This window comes from Ammospiza nelsoni, chromosome 15 (genome assembly GCF_027579445.1).
Source record: "Ammospiza nelsoni isolate bAmmNel1 chromosome 15, bAmmNel1.pri, whole genome shotgun sequence".
Classification (NCBI taxonomy): Eukaryota; Metazoa; Chordata; class Aves; order Passeriformes; family Passerellidae; genus Ammospiza; species Ammospiza nelsoni.
This window is the reverse complement of record NC_080647.1, coordinates 17,771,793-17,794,049: the sequence shown is the minus strand read 5'-3', so window position 1 is coordinate 17,794,049 and position 22,257 is coordinate 17,771,793. Positions and strand designations below refer to the sequence as shown.

The 22,257-nt window shown below is 41.8% G+C and overlaps 1 protein-coding gene across 1 annotated transcript in view; it reads left to right on the top strand.

Annotated features, from left to right (window-relative positions):
* Window positions 1-22,257, top strand: part of LOC132079941 (ubiquitin carboxyl-terminal hydrolase 12-like) — a 31,173-nt gene that overhangs the window by 6,022 nt on the left and 2,894 nt on the right. The window contains exons 2-8 of the mRNA XM_059482847.1: window positions 8,846-8,926; window positions 12,699-12,912; window positions 14,069-14,295; window positions 15,481-15,557; window positions 16,356-16,439; window positions 17,068-17,265; window positions 19,358-19,436. Coding sequence (XP_059338830.1) covers window positions 8,846-8,926; window positions 12,699-12,912; window positions 14,069-14,295; window positions 15,481-15,557; window positions 16,356-16,439; window positions 17,068-17,265; window positions 19,358-19,436 — 960 coding nt within the window. The remainder of the gene's footprint in view (window positions 1-8,845; window positions 8,927-12,698; window positions 12,913-14,068; window positions 14,296-15,480; window positions 15,558-16,355; window positions 16,440-17,067; window positions 17,266-19,357; window positions 19,437-22,257) is intronic.

Sequence of the window (22,257 nt, the reverse complement as noted above, 5' to 3'; positions counted from 1 at the left end):
TGGGGAAGGATGCAAAAATAACAGAGTGTAGCTTGTTCAAGATGTGCTGAGGACAGTGGGAGACAGTGGCTGAGGATACTGGGATGGACTGGGAGCAGTGGTGATTTGGGAGCCTGGGATGCACTGGGAGCAGTGCTGATGTGGGAGGCAGTGGCTGAGGAGACTGGGATGCACTGGGAGCAGTGGTGATTTGGGAGGCAGTGGCTGAGGATTGGATGGACTGGGATGCACTGGGAGCAGTGCTGATGTGGGAGGCAGTGGCTGAGGAGACTGGGATGCACTGGGATGCACTGGGAGCAGTGCTGATGTGGGAGGCAGTGGCTGAGGAGAGGAAGCAGCTGCTGCCAAAGCTCAGCCCTGAGCAGTGGTTCTGCTTTTCCTGCCCTTTCTCCCCAATCCTTTCCAGGTGTTTTCTCACTGGAGCCAGCTCTGCTGTCCCTCACAGAGCATAAATGAGAGGGTTTCCCAGGAGCTGGGCCCTGCTGTCCTTTGGGAGTGTGGATCCTGAGGACCTGGCAGGAGCAGCTCCTCACAGAATAAACACGTGCTTGGAGGAGTTTACACAGCACTCTGCTCTCATTGATTTAAACACTCCAGTTAAGGCTTCCTAGGAGGAAATTCCTTTGGAAATGCAGCACTTTGGAGTTTCCCTGGGTGCCATGGCAGCAGTCAGGGTGCTCTGTGAGCTCTCCTCTCTGCTGGAAATGGGCACAGCCTTTCCAGGAGGAAGATTCTGTGGCATTTGGAAGGTGGAGCCTTGGATGGTCTGTGACACTGCTCCTTCCAGGATTATCAGTTTGTTTGGAGTGCTTATGCAGGCAAAGTGCTGCAATCCAGGGCTCAATTTACAGTAATTTGTTATGCCTGGAACACAGACAGCCTTCCCAGATCTGTGAAAAGGGATCCTTTCAAACCAGAGCTGACAACTCTTTTTATCTGACTTCAGTGCTCCACAGCCCCGAGTTTTAAAGGATGGGGAGAGCAACATCTAATCTGTGTTTACAAAGCCATGCCGGTGTTCTATAAACCTGCAGCAATACAACCCCAATCTGCTCCATTTCCACTTCCCCCCAGGGTAATTTTAATAGTCCTGAAGCTGGAACTATTATCTCAGCAAATACAGCAAGTGCAGGCAGATTCTACATCAGCTCATGCAGATTTCTTTCCTGCAAAAGCAGCTTTTTTTTTTTTTTTTCCCCTACTTGTTCTTTTCCCCCCTTTTTGTTTTGATTTGTTTATTCACTCTTAAACAACTCCTCAGCAGTTGGTTTAAGCAGCTCCTCTAATCTGGAGTGCTGCACCATGGTGTCCCTGGGAGCCTTTCTGCACAACCTGAAAGCTGCTTCCCAGCTTGCTTCAAACCCTCAGTCTTCTGCTACTCTCATTTGTTCAAAGCTAAATGAGTAATTAGAGAGCAAGTTGTGCACCAGGCATGTTCTGGACACTGAAATCCTGTAGATTTTCCCATTTTTTGTGTTTTTTTAAAGGGAAATGTTTTTTGCCGGCTGGTTCCAGTCCAGGAGTTAGAATGGTGTAGAGTCCAAGCCAAATATCCTCAGAGATTTTATTTCATCAAGTTTTTACTCCACTGATGCTCCACAGCTCCTGGGTGTGCATCCAGCTGCAGGGAAAGGTTAGAGATCCCCTGAGTTATGAGCCTTTAATTCCTTCACTTGAACTGAATTAGATTCATTGCAAAGAGAGAAATGCATAAAAATCAGGTAATTTGAAATTAATATTTAGTACTGAGCTAAAATAATAGTAATTATCCTTAAAGAAAGGCTGAATCTTCCAATTTGCATTTATGGAGAGGGCTTTAAATTGATTATTAAAAGTGAACTAATGGAATTAATTAATCTTGGGTGTATTTTAGACAGGCCAGAAGCAGCTGAAAGGTGGCGACCCCATAAAGAACTAGAGTTTTAACAGGATACAGTGAACAAATAGAAATTTTCTGAAATTTTGGGACACAAATCCAGATTTTAAAAGGTCTCTTCTGACAATCTGCAACTGTCCACAAATGAGGTGTAAATGGAGCATCTGTTGGGGTGTGTATATTTGTGTGTGTCCATCTAAAGTAGTGGAGTGCCCAAAATAAACACAGCAGACTTTAACAAAAAAAATAAAATTAAAATTGACTTCTTGTAGATTTTGGCAGGATTCATTTTGAAAAAAGACCAAGCTGTAAGTTTGTAGTTGTATTTTTGAAAAGGTTGGGAGGACTGCTCCTACACAAGCTAGCTGGCCGTGGTCTGGATAGGAATACCCTTTGCTGGGTTCAAAACTGGCTGGATGGCCAGGCCCAAAGAGTGCTGGTGAATGGTGTCACATCTAGCTGGCGACCAGTCACAAGTGGTGTCCCTCAGGGTTCTGTGTTGGGACCAGTTTTGTTCAATATTTTTATTGACGATATGGATGAGGGCTTAGAGTCTTTTATTAGTAGTTTCGCTGGTGATACCAAATTGGGTATGAGTGTAGATCAACTAGAGGGGTGTAGGGCTCTGCAGAGAGACTTGGAACGGCTGGACACATGGACAGAATCAAATGGGATGAACTTCAATAAGTCCAAGTGCCGAGTATTGCACTTCGGCCATAATAATCCCCTGTACCGATACAAGCTGGGGATGGAGTGGCTGGATAGTGCCCAGGTGGAAAGGGACCTGGGGGTGCTGGTTGACAGTCGATTGAATATGAGCCAGCAGTGTGCCCAGGTAGCCAAGAGGGCCAATGCCATCCTGGCCAGTATCAGAAATGGTATGGCCAGCAGGAACAGAGAGGTCATTCTTCCCCTGTACTCGGCACTGGTGAGGCCTCACTTGGAGTACTGTATCCAGTTCTGGGCCCCTCACTTTAAGAGGGACGTTGAGTTACTTAAGCGTGTCCAGAGGAGAGCAACGAAACTAATAAGGGGCTTGGAACACAAGCCATATGAAGAGCGACTGAGGGAGCTGGGGTTGTTCAGCCTGGAGAAAAGGAGACTAAGGGGTGACCTCATCGCTCTCTACAACTTCCTGAAGGGTGGCTGTAGTGAGCTGGGGGTCGGTCTCTTTCTCCGGGCGACAACGGATAGAACAAGAGGACACAGTCTCAAGTTGCGTCAAGCTAGATGTAAGTTAGAAGTAAGAAGGAAATACTTCACAGAAAGAGTGGTCAGAAACTGGAATCATTTACCCAGTGAGGTGGTAGAGGCATCATCCCTTGAAGAATTTAAAAAAAGACTGGATGTGGCACTTGCTGCCATGATCTAGCTGAACAGTTAGAACATCGGCTGGACTAGATGATCTTATAGGTCTCTTCCAGTCTTGAAAATTCTGTGATTCTGTGATTTCAGTGAATTCCCTTGTACTTGAAGCAGCTGCTGCATCCCTGTTGAAAACCATCAATTAGAACCTCATGGGGCATTTGTTTGACAAGTCTTTCTGAATTTCTGTGTCTGTTAATGGCACCAGATAAATCTTGAGTATTTTTTGTCATTATATTGAGCCAGTGATGGTTATGGAAAGGCTCTAAACCCACTGGCAATTCCAACCCTGTGTAATTACAGCTCCTCAGAACTTGTCAGGGGTGAATGCCATGAGCTCTGAGGGCAGTGGGATCTCCCCTCTCGTGACTCCTTCCCTGCTCTGTGGGTTTTTCCCTCATTTTCCAGCTCACTGTTGGCTGAGCAGCAGCACAGCACTGACCTGATTGTTCTGACAAGAGCTCAGAATAGCACTGAGGGTCCTGCCCCAGAGTTGTGCTAATTTTGGTCCTTTTCTCTCTGGAGCTGCAGCAGCAGCTGCTCCATGCTCTGGTCCCCTCACACCCTTCTCTCTGCTTTTCTGACCATCCCCACATGGGCAGAGTGACCTCTGAGCACAGAGAGCAGATATTTGGGAATGGAAATGGGGATTCCAGCCGAGTGGGAAAGTGTGAATTCAGGGTGAAAAATGGGTAGTTTGTACTAACAGTGCACTAGTTGTCAGCCAGGGTTTGTGGTGGGGCAGGATTTCACTGAAACTCAGTAAAACTGATATTGTTGAGAAGGAGAGAGGTTGTAGCTTGAAGCAGGAGCCATGAGGATGCTGGAAGTGTGGAATTCTCAGCTGACAGCAGCTCCTGTCCTGAGCTCAGGGGTTGTTCATAATCACTCCCAGCTTTTATCATCCACAGCTTCACCAAAACTCCTCAACTCAGAGCCTGATTGCAATTTCTGCCATAAAGATAATTAAATATAATACAGACAAAAGTGACCACTCCTCTGATTCCTGTCAGATAATGCAATCTTTTGTCTGTAAGAATAATTACAAATCCAGTAAATTTAAGGTCACCAAGTAGTGAAACTCCTGTTGTTTGATACATTTCTGAAATCAATTAAATCTAGGCTATGCAAAATACTAATTTTCTTTGCAGGAATAGGATTTTTTTTTTTGCTAATGCCTCATTATCCTTCTCTGTGATCTCCTTTTGGTGCTGCAGTGGCTAAGAAACAAAAGTCTACTACTGTTTATTCCATTTGCATGGTGCATTGAACTGGAAATAAATCTTCAAGACTTCTCTAGTGAGCAAAAATCACTCAGAGCTTACAAGCTGGAGGAGTTGATAGATCTCTCTTCTGGATTTGATGGGTTTTTCAGTTAAAATTTCAGGAATACTGTGGGATCACTGCCTCAGCATGGCTTGGTTAGACAGCTCCCTCAGGTAAGGGGGTTTGAAACTGCTCCTTTCACATCCCTTTTCTTTAAAAATTCAGCAAAACTTTCCTTGATTGTTCTCTGGGTAGATATTAGTTTGCCTTAATGCTGTTTTCTCTGTGTCTTATCCAGCTCTGAGCATGGAATAGAATCCCAGAATCCTTCAGGTTGGAAAATACCTCCAGGATCATGGAGCCCAAAATGACAATCCCTACCTTGTCACCAGTCCAGAGCACTGAGTGCCACATCCAGCCTTTTCTTGCACTTTTAAATCAGGATATTGGTGTGATGTCCCTCACTGTGTTGGTATGAAAAAGTGAGGAAAACTTGAATATTACCAATTCCTTGTGCTTCAATATTTGGTATATTGGATTTTTTTAAGGGTGTTCTTTGTCTTTTCAGCCACGAAATGTTCATGGAAATGTTCATCACCTTCTTCTAATTAGCTGATATGCACAAAGTGAAATGATTTCAGCTGTGACAGGAAATATTTTATTGTTGTTCTTTGGGGGTTTTCTTGGCCATTTGTAGCTGTGTGTATTCCTGCTGAGGTGGTGATGGGCCAGGCAGTTTTTCATTTTCCTGTTCGACTGATAATTGCAGAGCTGTGGAAGCACAGCCCGTTCTGTGAGTGGGCTGTGAGCAGGAAAGGGGAGCTCTGAGACAACACTTGAAATCCAGGAATTTCTAGAAAATGGAAAATTCTTCTTACAAGTGCTGAAACTTCCTTTGTCACCTCCCCCAGCACTGTGGAACACTAAATCCACATCTCATTATGTAAGTCAATCACTATTACCACATGGTTAAATGAGAAGTTTTCCTCCTGGGGTAATTGTGTGTTGCAGAAATTTGGGTTTATTCTGCTCACAGAGCTGAGTTTGATGGTCCTGAAGCAGAGCAGCAACTTGAGAGCATTTCCTTGCACCTCCCACAAGTCAGGGATGTACTCTGGGGTTGTTAAAACATTCATTTATTTGCCCTGCACCAGCAGTGAGAAGTCAGTTCTAATCCCCTGCATTAATCTTTATATTCGGCTGTATTTTAGTTTTTTGTGGTTTTGCTTAGCTGTTTTACACCAAGCAGGCTCAATTGCTATGGATGAGGGATTTTTTCGTAGCATTTCTTGTTGCTCCCACAATATATGACATAGTTTAGCAAAACTCTATTGATTTTCTGATGGTTTTAGGTGTGCAAAGTACCACAAGATGCAGAACACTTCGGCTGTGGCACCCCAAAGAGGAGAATTTAATTAATTCCCCAAATAACAAAATACATTTCATATTATGTACACTTGCCACTTTGGTTAGATTTTTAATTCTGGACAAGGTGTGACTTTTATATTTCCAGAATCATGAAGCGAGGATTGTTTCTCATGTTATTCCTGTGGCAGATGGAAAAATCTTTTAACTGGGTGGACAAAGGGATGTGACACCTGTCAGGGTGACAGCAAAGCCTCATTGCAGCAGGACATGGCTCAGGCTGGAGCAGGTTTCAGTGCACTGGGTTAATTGGTAATTGTTAATTGAGTTGCAGGGATCCCTGGTTGGGAGGAGCTGGACTTTGCCTGCACTTCTGGACCTTACCCCAAAACGTGACTGGGGCCAAGTGGTGCCCTCACATAAAGTGAATTTCCCCATGTCCTTGTTCAGTTCTCCTGGCCATTGACTCCGTGGTGAATCATCTGTGCTGCTGCAGGGGAGTTCTTTTTCCATGGAACACTGGGCATTGCATTTCCTGGAACTTTTTCACTGCTTAATTTGCAAGTTTGCATCTTCAGAGCTATTTATGATTCATCTCTGATTTTTTTTTTATTCCTCCCACAAGTGCTTTGAGTCCTGTTTTGGTTTTTTTATGATTTTAAAAATTTAAAATATTCTCTAGCAAGAAACGTCAGAATCATCTCCAGAATCCCAGAATGATTTGGGTTGGAAGGGACCTCAAAGCTCATCCCATTCCATGGACAGGGACACCTTCCACTATCCCAGAGTGCTCCAGCCTGGCCTTGAACACTCCCAGGGATGAGGCATCTACAACTTCAGTTGGAAATAATACATTAAATATAATGTAATTTATTAAGGAAACCTTAATTTTTAATCTGCCTCTGCAGTTAATTTACCCAAATTTATAAAGTTTGGGCAATAAATACAAGGAAACACTTGGGAAAAAACTCACCTGTGACCTGTCAGGTTAAATGGATACAAGTTGGTGGCCTGGTTTATAGTAGGCTATTCAATTCTTTATATCATAGCTTTATTCAAAATTACAGTTCTTATGGTTTTATTTATTTGTTCAGATATTTATTCCATGTGTTGCTTTCCAGCTGCAGCATTTGGGCTGTCAGTTTTCACTGGTTTTGGAGGTTTGGTACCTCCTTTAATGGGCTTTTCCCCAGTGTTTCCCTAATAAAATTCTGGAGATCATGGAGAGGGTGAGGAACCTCCTGAGAAATTGAAACTGAACTTCACAAGCTCTCAGGATTTACAGATCCTCCTTTCCTAATCTCCAAACATGCAGCATGGAAGAGCAAAACAACCTCAGCAGGGGCCAATTCTGATTTCCAGGCTGAAAATTCAGAATTTTCCCCTTCTGTGCATTTCCATGAATTTTGGAAATGTTGAATTTTGAATTTTACAGCATTTCCCAAAGGCAGTGTGGATCAGAGCAGTGAAGAGCTGAGGTAGCCCAGGACAGACCCCTGCCAGCAAATCCTCCTTGCTGATGGTTCTCCTTTTATTTTAGGTTAGATTTGGGTTTTATTCAGGGGAAATATTGGAGGAAAAAGAGAAGCAGGGAATGACTGCAAGGAAACAAATGAAAGGAGCTGCCTGGAGTGGCACTGATGCCTCAGAAATGTTGTGTGTAATTGCTGCTGGAGCAGACTCTGCTTGTAAATCTGTCAGCACCCTGTGAGTGTTTGCTGGGGTTTGGAGTTCCCAGTTCTGAGCCTGCCTCATTTTATCTGCTCTGGGAAATGTAACTCACTATAAATCTGATGGGGGACATCCAACTACAGCTGTTAAACCTGATTGTTTCTTGCTTTCTCTCCTGGTTTTTAGGAAATTTTGAGTTATTTCTCTGTTAAAAACAATCTGGATGGAGCTGTCCTTACAGTCTCTACTTGTGGTTTATATTAATAGGGAGATGATGGAAATGTTTGCTCAGGAATTGAAAAACATTGGTAGCTTCAGGGGAATAAATAAATTGAGTTTTGGAAGAAATAAATTGAGTTTTCCTGGGCTGTAATGTTTGGTTGAAGGTTTTTCTGAGGTGTCTGAAGGTGCCTCACCTGTGCAGGAGGATTTCTGTTTGGGCAAGGTTAGAGTTGGAGTCACTTGAGCATTTAAAACAGAATTAGGAATCCAAAGTGTGGATTCTGCACAAAGGAGCTCAGGACTGTTGGAGCATCAGCAAGAGGCATTAAAGAACAAGATGGAGAGGAATGAGGGAAGGAACCAACCCCAGATATTCCCATCCATAAGGAGCTGGTGGATTGAAAATGGAGAAAGATGAAAAAACCACTTTGAATATGAAGTGGAGCAAGTTAAAATTCAAAATAAAACATTGGAATGCTTTAGTTGTTGCTTTATGTGCCAGATAAGAGCAGTGGTGGTTTTCAGTTGTATCCAAAACAGCAAATTCCATCCTCATTGCACTGTGGAAACTCAAGGATGTGTCAAAATGCACTGTGAGCTTCATATGTTGCCTTGAAATTAAAGGTAACCAAGGCAAAGCACTTTCAGGTGATCTGTGATAAAATTCTTCCTTCCATTCTGCTGGGGATTTGTAAAAAAACCTCCATTTGTCCATAGTATTTTGCAAAATAAACCTAGAAAAAGACAGGATAAGTTTATTTTTACAGTGCATTCTTGACTAAATTAAGTTGCTGATTCTAGATCACTCTTGCCAACCTGGTGTTTTAAGTGAGAACAGTTAATTGTGGTAATTTCTAAATAAACTCAAATGTAGCAAACCCTTCTGTTAGATCAGATCACTAATTTTGGCTGAGGGAGTTGAGATTTTAAATGACACCTTGGTACATTTGTGATAATAAAGCGTCACATTCATTTAATTCTGACAAACTGCTGATTTTCAATGGAAATAAATGATTTCCTAAGCTTTGGGGTTTTTTAGGAAATTTCTGTTTTCTCTAACATGAATTTTGTTTTTTGTAGGGCGCCAATGCCTCTGCTTTGGAGAAAGAGATTGGTCCTGAGCAGTTCCCTGTGAATGAGCATTATTTTGGCTTGGTCAATGTAAGTGAATTTTCTATGCTTAAAATGCTGGGGTTTAATTCACATCCTAATTTGGAGCTTAGCAGGATTCTCTGAGAACTTGATTGATGAAACTTCTCACTTGGAGTGGGACTGAGCACAGACACCACATCCTGCAGTGTGCTTATTTACCAAAATAGCATTTCATCTGAAACACAGAAAAATAAATGTATTTCTTGTAAAGTCTCTGAGAGAACTCTTCTTCCTCCAGTACATTTCTACTTATAAGATTTTAATATTTAGCTGGAAAATTGGAAATAATAAAGTGTGTCCATTGTTCATATGCTGTTCCAGAGAAGATTTTCCACTGATGCTGCAGTGCAGGGGAGGCTTTAAAATTAAAATGTGTTACTTTTTAGTTCTAAAAACACTCCTCTCGTGGGAGGAATGGAAGTTTTGTGCAGGAGATGAATGACATGGACTGGGTGGATATTTCCTTCATGTTGTAATACTCCTTCTGGATTTTTAGCCATGAACCCTCCAAAAAGCTGAATTTTTGCAGTTTGTGTGGCTGTGGGGCAGCAGAGCTGTGCAGAGGATGTTGATCCTGGTGAGTTTAGAGCAGCAGAGGTTCTGTGGCATCCTGTTCATGATGGGAAAATGCAATTTTGGCAGAACTCACTAGAAACAATTATTCCTGTTGTGTTGAGAGCTGGGAGATGCTCCATGTCTTCACCCACCAAGTAAGGCCAACTAAACAGTATTTATTGAGCTCATTAGAGACCCAGTTAATTGACTTTGTGTGGGTTTCTAGCAGTTTACATTTCAAACACCCAGAATTCTGTTCCCTTCATGGGGTGTTGGTGGCCATTCCAGAGCTGCTGAGGTTTGCCCCATAATGGCAAAAATGGAACTGTGACAGAAATAGCAGCGCACTGAATGGAGTGAGGAGGAAAAACAGCATCCTAAAAATAACCAGAATTATTAGAACTCATCCATTCTCTGTTTTGAAGGACAAAACATGACTAACACTGTTGTGCTTCATTTCATGCAACTGGTTTCTTGAGGGTGGTGTTTTCACACTGTGGTTCTGCTGAGCTTTTTCCGAAGTTATTTCTGGTTCTTTCATGATTTGGAATTAATGGGAGCATTTTAAGGAAGGCAGTTTCATGGCTTCAGTATCAGTGCTGTTAAATGTGTCATTGCACTGCAGATACAATCAGGTGTTGAACTCATGGGCAGTGGAGGCCAAAACTTTGGGTTGAATAGTTATTTAATTATTTATAGTATAGTATGTTAGTATATTTTATATAATATTCTATATTTTATGTATATAATATAGTATATTTTATAAATAGTTCTTTAATTTTTGGATCAGTGAGCTAAAGCAACCTGAGTCTGTTAAACTGTGTCTAAAGCCACTGCAGAATATGTGGGAAAATGTTTAAATAGTTTATATTTACTAAAACCCAAGAGGGATGGAACAATGGTGTTATTCCAGAATTTCATCTCAATTTTCATTTTAAGAAGCTCCTATCTTCAAATAAGCTTTCAGACCTAGGATGCCTGTTTTGTGTTGTGTGCAGATTTATTTAGCATGATGATTCTTTGTTTTTCTAGGTCACTAACAAGCATGTGAGTGATTCTCTCTCCTAATTCATGTGTTTGTTTAGTTTACATATATGATTTTCCTCATGTTAATAAGTTTTCACTGTCGTTCTCTGTTGTTTGCATATGGTGTAAATCAATGTTACTGGAGCTATAATCTGTAATCTTTTGAGCTGTATGAATGAAGATGTTCATCTTCTGTTTCAGTCCAAGTGATTATTACCTTGAAACCATTCTGCAGTGATCACACCAAATTTGGGTGAACAGTGGCCATGTCTCAGTGGATCACCTAAAACCAGTCTGCTCTGCAGACAGATTTTTATGCTTTTTTGGTTTATTTAAAATATGTTGCTCTTGGGGTGCAGAACCTTGTTACCAGAACATCTGGGGACTGCAAACCCAGAATTTGTGTCCCTTCTTTGAAGCAGCAGCACAGTAGACTGCAGAGCAGCAGCTCTGAAGCCATGGTTTGTGGTTGTGGGTGATAAGCTGATATCCTGGTGTCCTCCTTGCTCAGCCAGGGGGAGCAGCCCCTGCAGGGCCTTATCTGTGCCTGGCACTGCCTGCACACAGGCCAGATGCAAACCAGCTGCTCTGTGCCTGGCCCTGCCTCATGTGCTGCTCAAAACATTCTGTTATGAGCAGGAAATACTGGTTTTATTATTAATTTATAATAGGTTTTGCCCCTGGGATTGGCTCAGGGTGCTGGTAATGCCAAGGCTGTGGGTTTGATCCCTGTATGGGGTGTTCACTTTGGAGTTGGACTCAGTGATCCTCAGGGGTCCCTCCCAACTTAAAATATTCTGTGGAATTCATCATTTATTTATTTAGTGTCCTTGCTACCTCTCCCCTCTCAGGATGATGAGTTGTGCTGTGTCTCCACAAATTTTGATTCTTTGCTGAACCGTTAATTACTTTATTACTTATTCCCAGTATCCTGTGAGTGATGTCTCCTCTCCCTTCCCTTGCTGTCACAAAGGCTCAACCTTTCCCCCCCATCCCAACCAGTGTTTTCCCTTATTCTAACCAGTATTTCCCCCATCCCAACCAGTGTTTCTTCCCCCATTCCAACCAGTGTTTCCTCCATCCCAACCAGTGTTTCCCCCATCCCAACCAGTGTTTCTTCCCCCGTCCCAAGCAGTTCCCCCCATTCCAACCAGTGTTTCCCCCCATTCCAAGCAATGTTTCCGTCATCCCAACCAGCGTTCCCCCATCTCACAACCAGCATTTCTTCCCCCCATCCCAAGCAGTATTTTCCACCATCCCAAGCAGCATTTCCCCCTATCCCAACCAGCATTTCCCCCATTCCAACCAGCGTTTCCCCCATCCCACAACCTGTTTCCCCCCCATTCCCAGCCAGTGTTCCCCCCGTTCCAAGCAGTGTTTCCCCCATTCCAACCAGTTTTTCCCATTCCAAGCAGTGTTTCTTCCCCCCACTCCAACCAGTGTTTCCCCCCATTCCAAGCAATATTTCCCCCATCCCAAGCAGTTTCCCCCACGTTCCAACCAATGTTTCTTCCCTCCATCCCAGCCAATGTTTGCCCCATTTCAACCAGTATTTCCCCCCGTCCCCCCCCATTCCAAGCAGTGTTTGCCCCATTCCAAGCAGTGTTCCCCCATTCCACAACCAGCGTGTCCCCTTATTCCAACCAGTATTTCCCCCCACTACAGCCAGTGTTTCCCTCCATTCTCCCCATCCCAAGCAGTTCCCCCTATTCCCCCCACTCCAACCAGTGTTTCTTCCCCCCCTTCCAACCAGTGTTTCCCCCCATCCCAACCAATGTTTCCCTCACTCCAAGCAGCATTTCCCCCCATTCCTAACCAGTGTTTCCCCCCATTCCTAACCAGTGTTTCCCCCCATTCCTAACCAGTGTTTCCCCCCATTCCTAACCAGTGTTTCCCCCCATTCCCAACCAGTGTTTCCCCCCATTCCCAACCAGTGTTTCCCCCCATTCCTAACCAGTGTTTCCCCCCATTCCAACCAGTGTTCCCCCCAGTGTTTCCCCCATCCCACAAGCAGTATTTCCCTCATTCCAACCAGTGTTTCTTCCCCCCCATCCCACCCAGTGTTTCTCCAATAAATGATCTCTGCCAGGTGACTCCTCCAGTTTCACTGTGTGACATTCTTGATGAACTCTTCCTGTGATTGCTTTTTGGCAGCCCTAATGCAAAGGCTTTGTTCTCCCTGTGTTCTGTTTCTGACCAGTTCGGCAATACCTGCTACTGCAACTCCGTCTTGCAGGCCCTGTATTTCTGTCGGCCCTTTCGGGAAAAGGTTTTGGCCTACAAGGTGCAGCCTCGAAAGAAGGAAAGCCTCCTGACCTGCCTCTCTGATCTCTTCAACAGTATTGCCACACAAAAGAAGAAGGTGGGAGTCATCCCACCCAAGAAATTTATTTCCCGCTTGAGGAAGGAAAATGGTAAATGAGGAAATGGTTTTTAAATGTGTTTTTAAGGATGTAAAATGTTAAATTCAGGGAGTTTTTTTGAGTAAAAATTGTCAAGTTTGAACAGGTTTCTTGGAGATTTTTGTGGTGTGAAGTTCACCACCTGTGTGCTTGTCCTCAGTGTCTGTGTTTCTGGACTTGCACATGTCCAGATATTCCACCCTGGCATGGTGCTCCCTAGAGGAACAAAGCACACTGCAGGTCATTGCTCTCATGAATTCTCACAGGAGACTCAGCTGTGATGGTGTTCACAGGGGTTCTTGGATGAGGGAAGAGATGAGGATCTGACTCCATGTTTCAGAGGCTTATTATTTTATAATACATATTACATTAAAACTATACTAAAAGAATAGAAGAAAAGGTTTCATCAGAAGGTTAGCTAAGAATAGAAAGGAAAGGAATGATAACAAAAGCTTCTGTCTCGGACAGAGAGTTTAAGCCAGCTGACTGTGATTGACCATTAATTACAAACAACTCTATGACACCAATCCCAGATGCACCTGTTGCATTCCACAGCAGCAGATAACCATTGTTTACATTTTGTTCCTGAGGCCTCTCAGCTTCTCAGGAGGAAAAATCTTAAGAAAAAATCTTTATAAAAGATGTATGCGACACCCAGCCACTCACAGCCTGTTCCCTTGCATTTGTGGCAGGATGAATTCCTTAGGATCAGAACTGGTGGTAATTTCTCAGGGCTGTTTGATGAGGACATTTCTGGCTCATTTGATTTCTCCTCTCTGCTTGAACTTGAAAAGATAACAAACTTCCAGTAGGGGATTTTTGCCCCTTGGTGCTGGACTTAATGAATCAGTGGCCCAAGGCAACACATCTGAATTTCTTTATTCCTCTCCCTTTCCAAAGAAAAGAAGGAAAAAAACTACAAAAAGCCCCAAACCAATCGTGGTTTCTTCAGTTCTAAGAAATGGCCAAGCTAAGTTTTCTTAGTGATATTTTTCAGCTGTTTGTTTCTTGCAACCTGAAGATAATCATTGAGGGAACAACAAAGTGCAATTCTCCCCAAACTCACCAGAGCTGTGTAACAGGGGAGAGGAGGGAAGGGAAAAAACCACAGTGACCTGGTGTAGGAAGTGTCTGTAGTTGTTCACTCTCCTCCTGTCTCTCTTTCCAGAATTATTTGATAATTACATGCAGCAGGATGCACACGAATTCCTGAACTACCTACTGAACACTATTGCTGACTTGCTGCAAGAGGAGAAGAAGCAGGAGAAGCAGAATGGGAAGCTCCAGAATGGCAGCATTGAGAGTGAAGAAGGAGACAAGGCTGATCTGACGTGGGTCCATGAAATCTTCCAAGGAACACTAACCAATGAAACCAGATGTCTTAACTGTGAGGCTGTACGTGCACCACCAAACCACTCCTCCTTAGCTTTCTCCCAGCTCCTGGATTGGTTTCCCTAACACTGAGCACCCTTTTTCATTCATTAGGCTAGATGAAATTGCACTGTCTCTATTAAAATATGGAGCATAGCCTATTTTAGGACTCTATGTTCAAACCAGTGCTCATTAAGGTATGTTGCCCAGAAAAAGCCCAGTGTTTTCCCTGTTTCTCCTCCCTGTTTCCATTGAGGCAGCTGCACTTGGCTGACCCAAGCTGCCTTTTTGTCTCCATGTTATTCCCTGTGTCAGTGGCTGAGAGTTTATATTGTGTTCCTACATGAGAGTTGCTCTTAATTTAACTCTGGCATGAACTGAGTTGCTTGAACTGGAATTCTGTGCTTGGTGCTGGTCCTTGGCCACTCTGTTTGAGAACAAAAAAAGTGGCATGAAGTCTAGAATTAGAACCACAGCACCTTCAGACCAGAGATTTGTAGTTTGTCATATGCTCTGATTTAATAGTGCTAAAAAAAAAAAAAGAAAACCCAGATGGGGAGAGAAATAAAAAACCCAAGAAGTGATTACAACAGAAAAGACTGCTCTTGGCATTTAAAATCTAAAGTTATGGCTATGTGGTGAGGAGAAGCTCTAAAAATGACATTAATAGGATTCTGTCTCAAGGTTTTTGCAATGAAATGTGACTGTTCCACAAATGGAAGGATGGTTTTCCTCCCTGCTAACCCATTTAATTGAGGAGCCATCTGCCTGTTTCTGCCTTTTCTCTGAGTATTGACTGTTACACCCTGAAATGCAGCAGAAAGCTGCAGCAGGCTGCAGAGAAAATGGAATGTGGTTAAAACCTCTCCAGTGAGAGCTCTGGGTGGTTAAACCTGGCTCTGCCAGAGAAATAATCAGAAATGCCTTCAAGTCTCAAGGGGGAAGAGATGTTTCATGAGGAAGTATTTGGGTTTTTGTGCTTTTTTCCATGGGTTTTTGGCTTTGTTTTGTTGCTTTTTTTAATGCTCCTCTTCAGATTTTAACACCACATCAGACTATTTAATCACTTGTAGTTTACCTCGAGAAAAGGCCTCTTTGTGTGCGTGTACATTTATTTTTAATCACATTGCACCACTCCAGAATTGGATAAAAGAAATCTGCCAGCTCTAAATTGTTACCAAATATCTCTTATTATTATTTTCTTTCAAGGTTAGTAGCAAAGATGAGGACTTTCTGGACCTCTCGGTTGATGTGGAACAAAATACATCAATTACACATTGTCTAAGGTAAACAGAATTCTTTGGGAATGGAAAAAATACCTGCCCTGGTCAGAAGGAAAGAGCCTGGATTAGTTATTCTCTGTAGGCTTTGACATGAGGTAAAATATTGTGAGTTCTGGAAGGTTTTAGTAGTTAATAAATACTAGTGGCAGATAAGATTGATTTTTTTTACTTTCTTTTATGGAGATTTGAATTTGTTACATCACACAGCCAGGCTTTATCAAAAATAAACATGCACTGTTTGTTTTCACAATAAATTCTTGATTATTTTCATATTCTTATTGAATTTCAGTGCCTGGCCCTGATGTTAAGGGTCAGCTTGGTTTTTCCTGGTAGACATTTGCTCCATGTGTTTGTCTGCTGGATCCAAGGCTTATCAGCTGCTTGGATATTTAATTAGCATCCAGCATCTGGCTATTTAATAGCTGATAATGGATCTCTAATTGCTGGGAGCTGAAGGATCATCCAGACTTTGCTACTTAATGACTGGAGATGTGAACATTTAATTTCTGCCACTAAAGAAAACATGGAATGGCTACTGATGGAAACAAAACTCAGTCACCTTCTTGCTGTTTATTACCTTTCCTAGCCAGAAAATAGGCAGTTAATAGTGCAAATTCCAGATTTTTCCAGCTGAACATTGATGGTGCATCCCAGGAATGAGACAAATACACATCAAATTTCTCTGGGAGCACCATGAATGAAAGGAGCTTCATCCTCTGTGTGTTGTTTGGGGTTTTTTCAGCATTTTCAGCCTGGATACTCTGGAATATCCCTGCTTATGCCACTCTCTGATTTCCACAGGGGATTTAGTAACACTGAAACTCTATGCAGTGAATACAAATACTATTGTGAGCAGTGCCGAAGCAAACAGGAGGCACAGAAGAGGTAAGGGCCAAACATTCAGCCTGAGGGAGATGTTCTCTTTACATTTCTGGGCAAATTCTGGTGAATTCAGGCAAAGAAAAGGTGAGGTTGTCTAGGTCTGTGTTTGGTGAAGGAGAAGTGAAGAGACCGAGTAACTTCATGGCAGCCTTGTCATGAGGAGATTCATTCTGTGTTTCTCCCTGAAGAGTTTCTATCTGCTCTTTCCAGACATCCACATTTTCCCCAGTTAGCATTAATCAGCTTAAAGCTACTGGAAAACATCCCATCTGCTTTGTCTGGGAGCACTGGGTACAAAAAAATCTTATTTCTACCCTCAGACTTGGTCACAGCCAGAGCAGCAACACAGATTTATTCCAGCTCTTTCTTCCCACTGATGGGTGAAAAATTGATGTTTTCCTGCAGTTGTTTTGCATTCAGATGTCAATTGTGCTGTTAATAATTTGGTATAAATATTGCCTGTTCTCACTAAGAGAGAAAAAAAAAAGATTTTTTTAATGCTATCAATATTTTGGATTATATGAGATTTGTTTTATGGCGCTTCCTCATAAGGAAGATATTCTTGAACAAATCTTTGTCTGGAGTGATTTGCTAACCCTTACCCTTTATTTCCCACATTTCTGTGCTCCAGAATGAGGGTGAAGAAGCTGCCCATGATCCTGGCTCTGCACTTGAAGAGGTTCAAGTACATGGACCAGCTGCACCGCTACACCAAGCTGTCCTACAGGGTGGTGTTCCCCCTGGAGCTGAGGCTCTTCAACACCTCGGGGGATGCCACCAACCCTGACAGGATGTACGACCTGGTGGCCGTGGTGGTGCACTGTGGCAGGTACCTCTGCACATCCCCTGCAATTCTGAGGGAATCTCTCATCCCTCTGCTGCTTTATAACACTGCTTGGTAATGCAGGAGATGGTTGGCTGGTAGTATTTTGGTTTTTTAAAAAAATGTCTTGTGTTTTTACTAGGTTTTTTGCTATTTTAAATTTTATGTTGCATCTTTTACTGTCACTTTCTCCGAGTTTGGATTGAAGGCACTTGAGGAGGTAGTTCATGTTCAGACTCAGGTGTTTATTATTTCTTATCAGTAAAACAGCCTCACAACCATGAGTTCAGCAGCTTTTCATTAGTAGGCACAAAATAGCTAACTGTCTCTTGTTACAAGGTCATTTAATACTGAACTATCCAATTTAGAAAGAACACCTAATTTATTTTCCCTTTTAACCCAATAACTGATCCCTCTAAGTCAGCAATGCAGACTTTTCTGTCCAATTAGAAAACATCACCCAAACCCATGAAGAAGGAAGAAGAAGGTGAAGAAGAACAACCTGTCTCTGCCCTAAAACCTCCATTTTGCTTCATATTTATTTCTATATTCTAAAATCCCAAACTCTTGAGTTTTCCACCCTGTGACATTACACACTTCTAACCAACTCCACACCCACAATCCCAGTGCTATCAATCAATTTTGGAAGTTTTCTCCACAGTCTCAGGTCAATGCAGTGTTCTCTTGTGGCTCTGTGCCTTTCAGCACAGAAAAGTTGAAATTCTCAGCATCCAGAGTTCCAACATTTTACTATTTTAAATTTTACTTTACAGGTTCAGATTTGTCATTTTGTGTCATCAGCACAGTGGCACATCAGACAAGTTCTTTCTTTGAGCTGTAGCAGAGAACAATCATTAAAAAAACCCAAAACAACAAAACCCCCACCCCTAACTTGGCTTTCCAGGAAATCTAAATGGAACAAAAAGAAATCTTGGAAAAACACCTACTGGAATAGAATTAAATTATATTTTTCATCTTGCTGCTGCCCAAACCCTTGACGTTTCTTTAGAAGCTGGTGCCATCATGTGGAATAAATTGTGCACTGCTGGGTTTCTAAAATATCCTTATTTTCTTAATTAAATTTTAGTTTTAGCAGCTTCAGTTCTGGTTTTAAAAGCAAAGAGGAAAAAACTTCTAAGCATTTTAGGAGAAAAAGCCCTCATGGAAGGGGAATAATATTTCTAACTGCCTTCAGGAAGTGTGAGTTTTAAAATAACCAGTTATTACAGCACATAAATGCTTTGAAATATCTTTGTGAGGAGAAAAATGCTAATAATGCATAGATTTATTATAAATAAGCTTCATATAATTCTAGAAGGTTTTTGTTGTGCAGTTATAGTTAGATATAATTTTTATTATTTTAGGATCTCATGCAATGCATTTTCTTGTGTAGTTTTTATGTATCTACACTTACATGTTTGGATAATGGTGATTAATAATTCAGATTATTAAATGGTTTTCCTTTCTTTCCTCAAACCTTTTATCCTATATGGGGCTTTTAGGATTTCTGTAACTCACCTGCTCTCAGTTCTTACCAGGAATTTACCAAAGGCTTGAGAAAAATGAGATTTTGTGAATATTTTGAGTTCTCAGAACTTGTTTGAAATATTTTGCACATAGGGTTTTACTTCAGTTTAAATTTAAATTAGGTTTAAATTTAAGTTTAAATTTAGTTTTATTTAGTTGCCCTAAACAAAGGAATTCCATTCTGTGAATTGGAAACTTCCACCAGAAAAGTGGGAAGAGCTCTCCCAGAAGTCAGGTTAAACCACACTGAGAACTAAAGGAATTCCTGCTGTGAAATAAAATATTTCAGAGCTGATTTAATTCAAAACTTCAATTTTAAGTCAAAATACTCAGCAGTGCTGAATGCAACACAACAGAGATTGAAATATTTTTAATTTGCTTTTTAAAATCTATGAATGATGACATGAAATATTTACAGCATCGTGTGTTTTGAACATTTTAATTGGAGCAATTTGGCAAAAACCAAAAACTTCCCCAGAGGAAAGCTGGGCAGTGGAGCTGGGAGAGCAGAGGTGGTTTTGGGGAGGGCAGTGGCTCCTGGTTGATAAATTTGCAATTCCTTTTCCTGCAGTGGCCCCAACCGTGGGCACTACATCACCATCGTGAAGAGCCACGGCTTCTGGCTGCTCTTTGATGATGACATTGTAGAGGTGGGTAACAAAAGAACAACAAAACACCCCAAAACTCTCATTGCAGCCCATTTCTAGGCTCCTCTCCATTGCTAACTTGCATTTCCTTGCTGCACTTAAGAGCTTCTCACTTTTTTTGAGTCACTTTTCAGCCACAAATTGTAATAGAAAAATATTTTTAGTGATGATGTTGAAACAGCTCAAGCAAATTTTTCCTTTTCTGCCAACATGTCTGTAAAGGCTGATATCCACAATATTTATACATCCATGGATTTCACCTAATTATTAAGCAAATATCAAACAACATAGAACAAATGCCACAGCAGAGTTGCTTTTTGTAAAGATGAAAATGCTTTGTTTGTCTTGGAGATCCCGTGGTCAAGGCCTGATTAAGTGTCTAAATAGCAACATCCATGCTTGTGTTGAAATAAAAATGTAGGACATTCCCCATTTTTAACTGTTTTTGATCTTTGCATGGCTTTGAGCATCAGGGGTGGCTCCTCAGTGTGTGTGGCTGTGAGCAGTTCCCTTTTTCCTATTTTTTATATTTTTGGGGTAATTTTCCTCTGTTTCTGTCATAGAAACAGAAACATTTTCCAAGTACAGAATTTTGTCACCTTATTTGGAAATAGTGTTCGCCCCAATATTTTAAAATGCAAGTGTTATCTGTATTTTCCATCCAGGAGATGAACTTCACATTTTAAAAGATGTAAAATAACCATCCTCTTAGTCTGTATTTGTTTTCTGTCAGTCACTTCTATGTTGAATCTTCACTTTTAGTGCAAAACCAAGTTTCTGTTTATCTGCAAGCACTGTTGACACTTTCATAGATGTGCCAAAAATGGCTTTTATATGTGCTGTCTGTTATTGGGCAGTAAATCCAAGGAGCTGTCATGTAGTTCTTCTCTTCTGGGAAAAAACCCACATTTTTTTCCTTTATGTTGCTTTTCTATCTTTAATTCTGGCTTGCTTTTGCTTTTCAAGTTCATCTTTTATAGATTTTTTTTAAATGCTGTAAAAAAAAAGCTCTTTGGAGGTTTTAAATTCTAGGTGTGGCCACCTAACAAAACAGGTTTGAAAAGGTGAGTGCAAAGCTCTTGTTCACAAATATTGCAGCTGAAAACCCAGGAAAAGCTTTTTTCCCCTGAAATGCAAAAATCTTTCTTGCATTTTTGGCAAGTGATGTGAGTGAACAGCTCCAAACTGCAAACAGGAAGGAGTTTGTCCTCATTACCCACTAAATGTCAGCAGTGGGGAAGGCAGATTTATTTGTCTGTTAGGATTTCATGGGAGGGCCAACTCTCAATTAAATTGGAGATTGATGATCCCCAAACATCCTGCAGCATATGGGGGAAACAGCAAATCCAGGGGACAGCTCAGTCCAAGGGGGATCCTGAGCCAGAAATGGGCAGAGAAAGCTGAGCCAATGATCTGGGGCTGATTTGAGTTTGACATTTGTCACAGAGCAGCCAGTGCCAGAATTTACCTGGAAACTCCATCCTTGGAGCAATCCACACTGAGGGCAGGCACAGAATGGCTCTGCTTAAAAAATCCCTCAGGAATTTGAATGCTGGGCTGCATTTGGTTTAAAGAACCAGAATAGATGTCTGGAAATGACCAAATCTCAGTTCATAACAAACATTTTTAATGCCAGGTGAGGTTGCAGAATCCTAAGAATTGTAGCTTTAGAGTAACAGCATCCACTGGTAGTTACTCTGCAGTTACAACTGGGTTAAACTATATCTGGTCAGTAAGAATGGGAAGAATAGAATCTGTATCATCCCCTTTCAGCTCCACTCTGTTTTTTGTGCATAGTGAAATTAAAGGAGGGAGTCAGTTTTGCTGTGCTGAAACTAAAAATATCTGAGGCATGAATTAATATGGATCAAATGTTTGAATTGCATTCAGGATGAGTAGTGGAAATAGGCTTGATTGCATGGCAAGTGAGCTGGCACTTAAAATAAAACATGTTTGACTTGTCTGCTAAATATACTGCAGGAGCAGAGGAGTGTTCTTTCACTAGATTTCTGTTAAAATGTGCCTCTAACAGCCTGTAGTAACGTTCTGTTAATAAATGGTGTGAAAATGCAGCAGCCTCAGCAGGGGATTTCAGCTTCCTCTCACTCCTTGAATGGAGAAAAGACAAAATCTGTTTGGGGGGTTTATTTCCCATCTGATTTTTTAAGAAAATGTGTTTAACAAGGCCCTTAAAGAGAGAATTTCTGCAGTTGATGCATCCTCTGAAAACTCCAATCTGCTTTTTTTGTGCTGGGAAAAGGCTGCTCCCAGCTCAGTGCTGTTTGGCAGTGCTGCTGAGCTCGTGGTGATGCCAAAATCTGCTCAGGGAGCAGAGATCTCACCTTCTCCAAGTGGCTTCTGCAGCTTTCTTTTTTTTTATTTTCTTTTCTTTTAAGGTGTAATCACAGGTTGGTCTCTGCTCCTCCTGAGCAGGGCAGGTGTTCAACCCAGAGCTTCTTGTGTTTGCAACATTTTTTTACTTCCTCAGCTTTATTCCTTGGGAATAAAAGGAAACTTGAGGCTCATCTCCTCCTCAGCCTCTCATTTCTGTGCATCCAGAGTCCTAAAGGGACTAAAAAACTCCATCCCAGTGGAGTGCTGAGCAGCACAGGTGCCTGGGCAAGTTTTATTATTTATTTATGCTCACTGCTGGGAAGCCATTTGTGCTCAGGACCTGAACTACAACATCTTAAAAAACCCTTTAAAATTCCCTCCAGTTGCTGCTTGGAGTATGAGAGCAAAGCAGCTTTTCTGCACATAATCCCAACTTGAAATGCAAGCAGATTTTAATTATATTAGTACAGCAAATCATAATTTTTCTTAA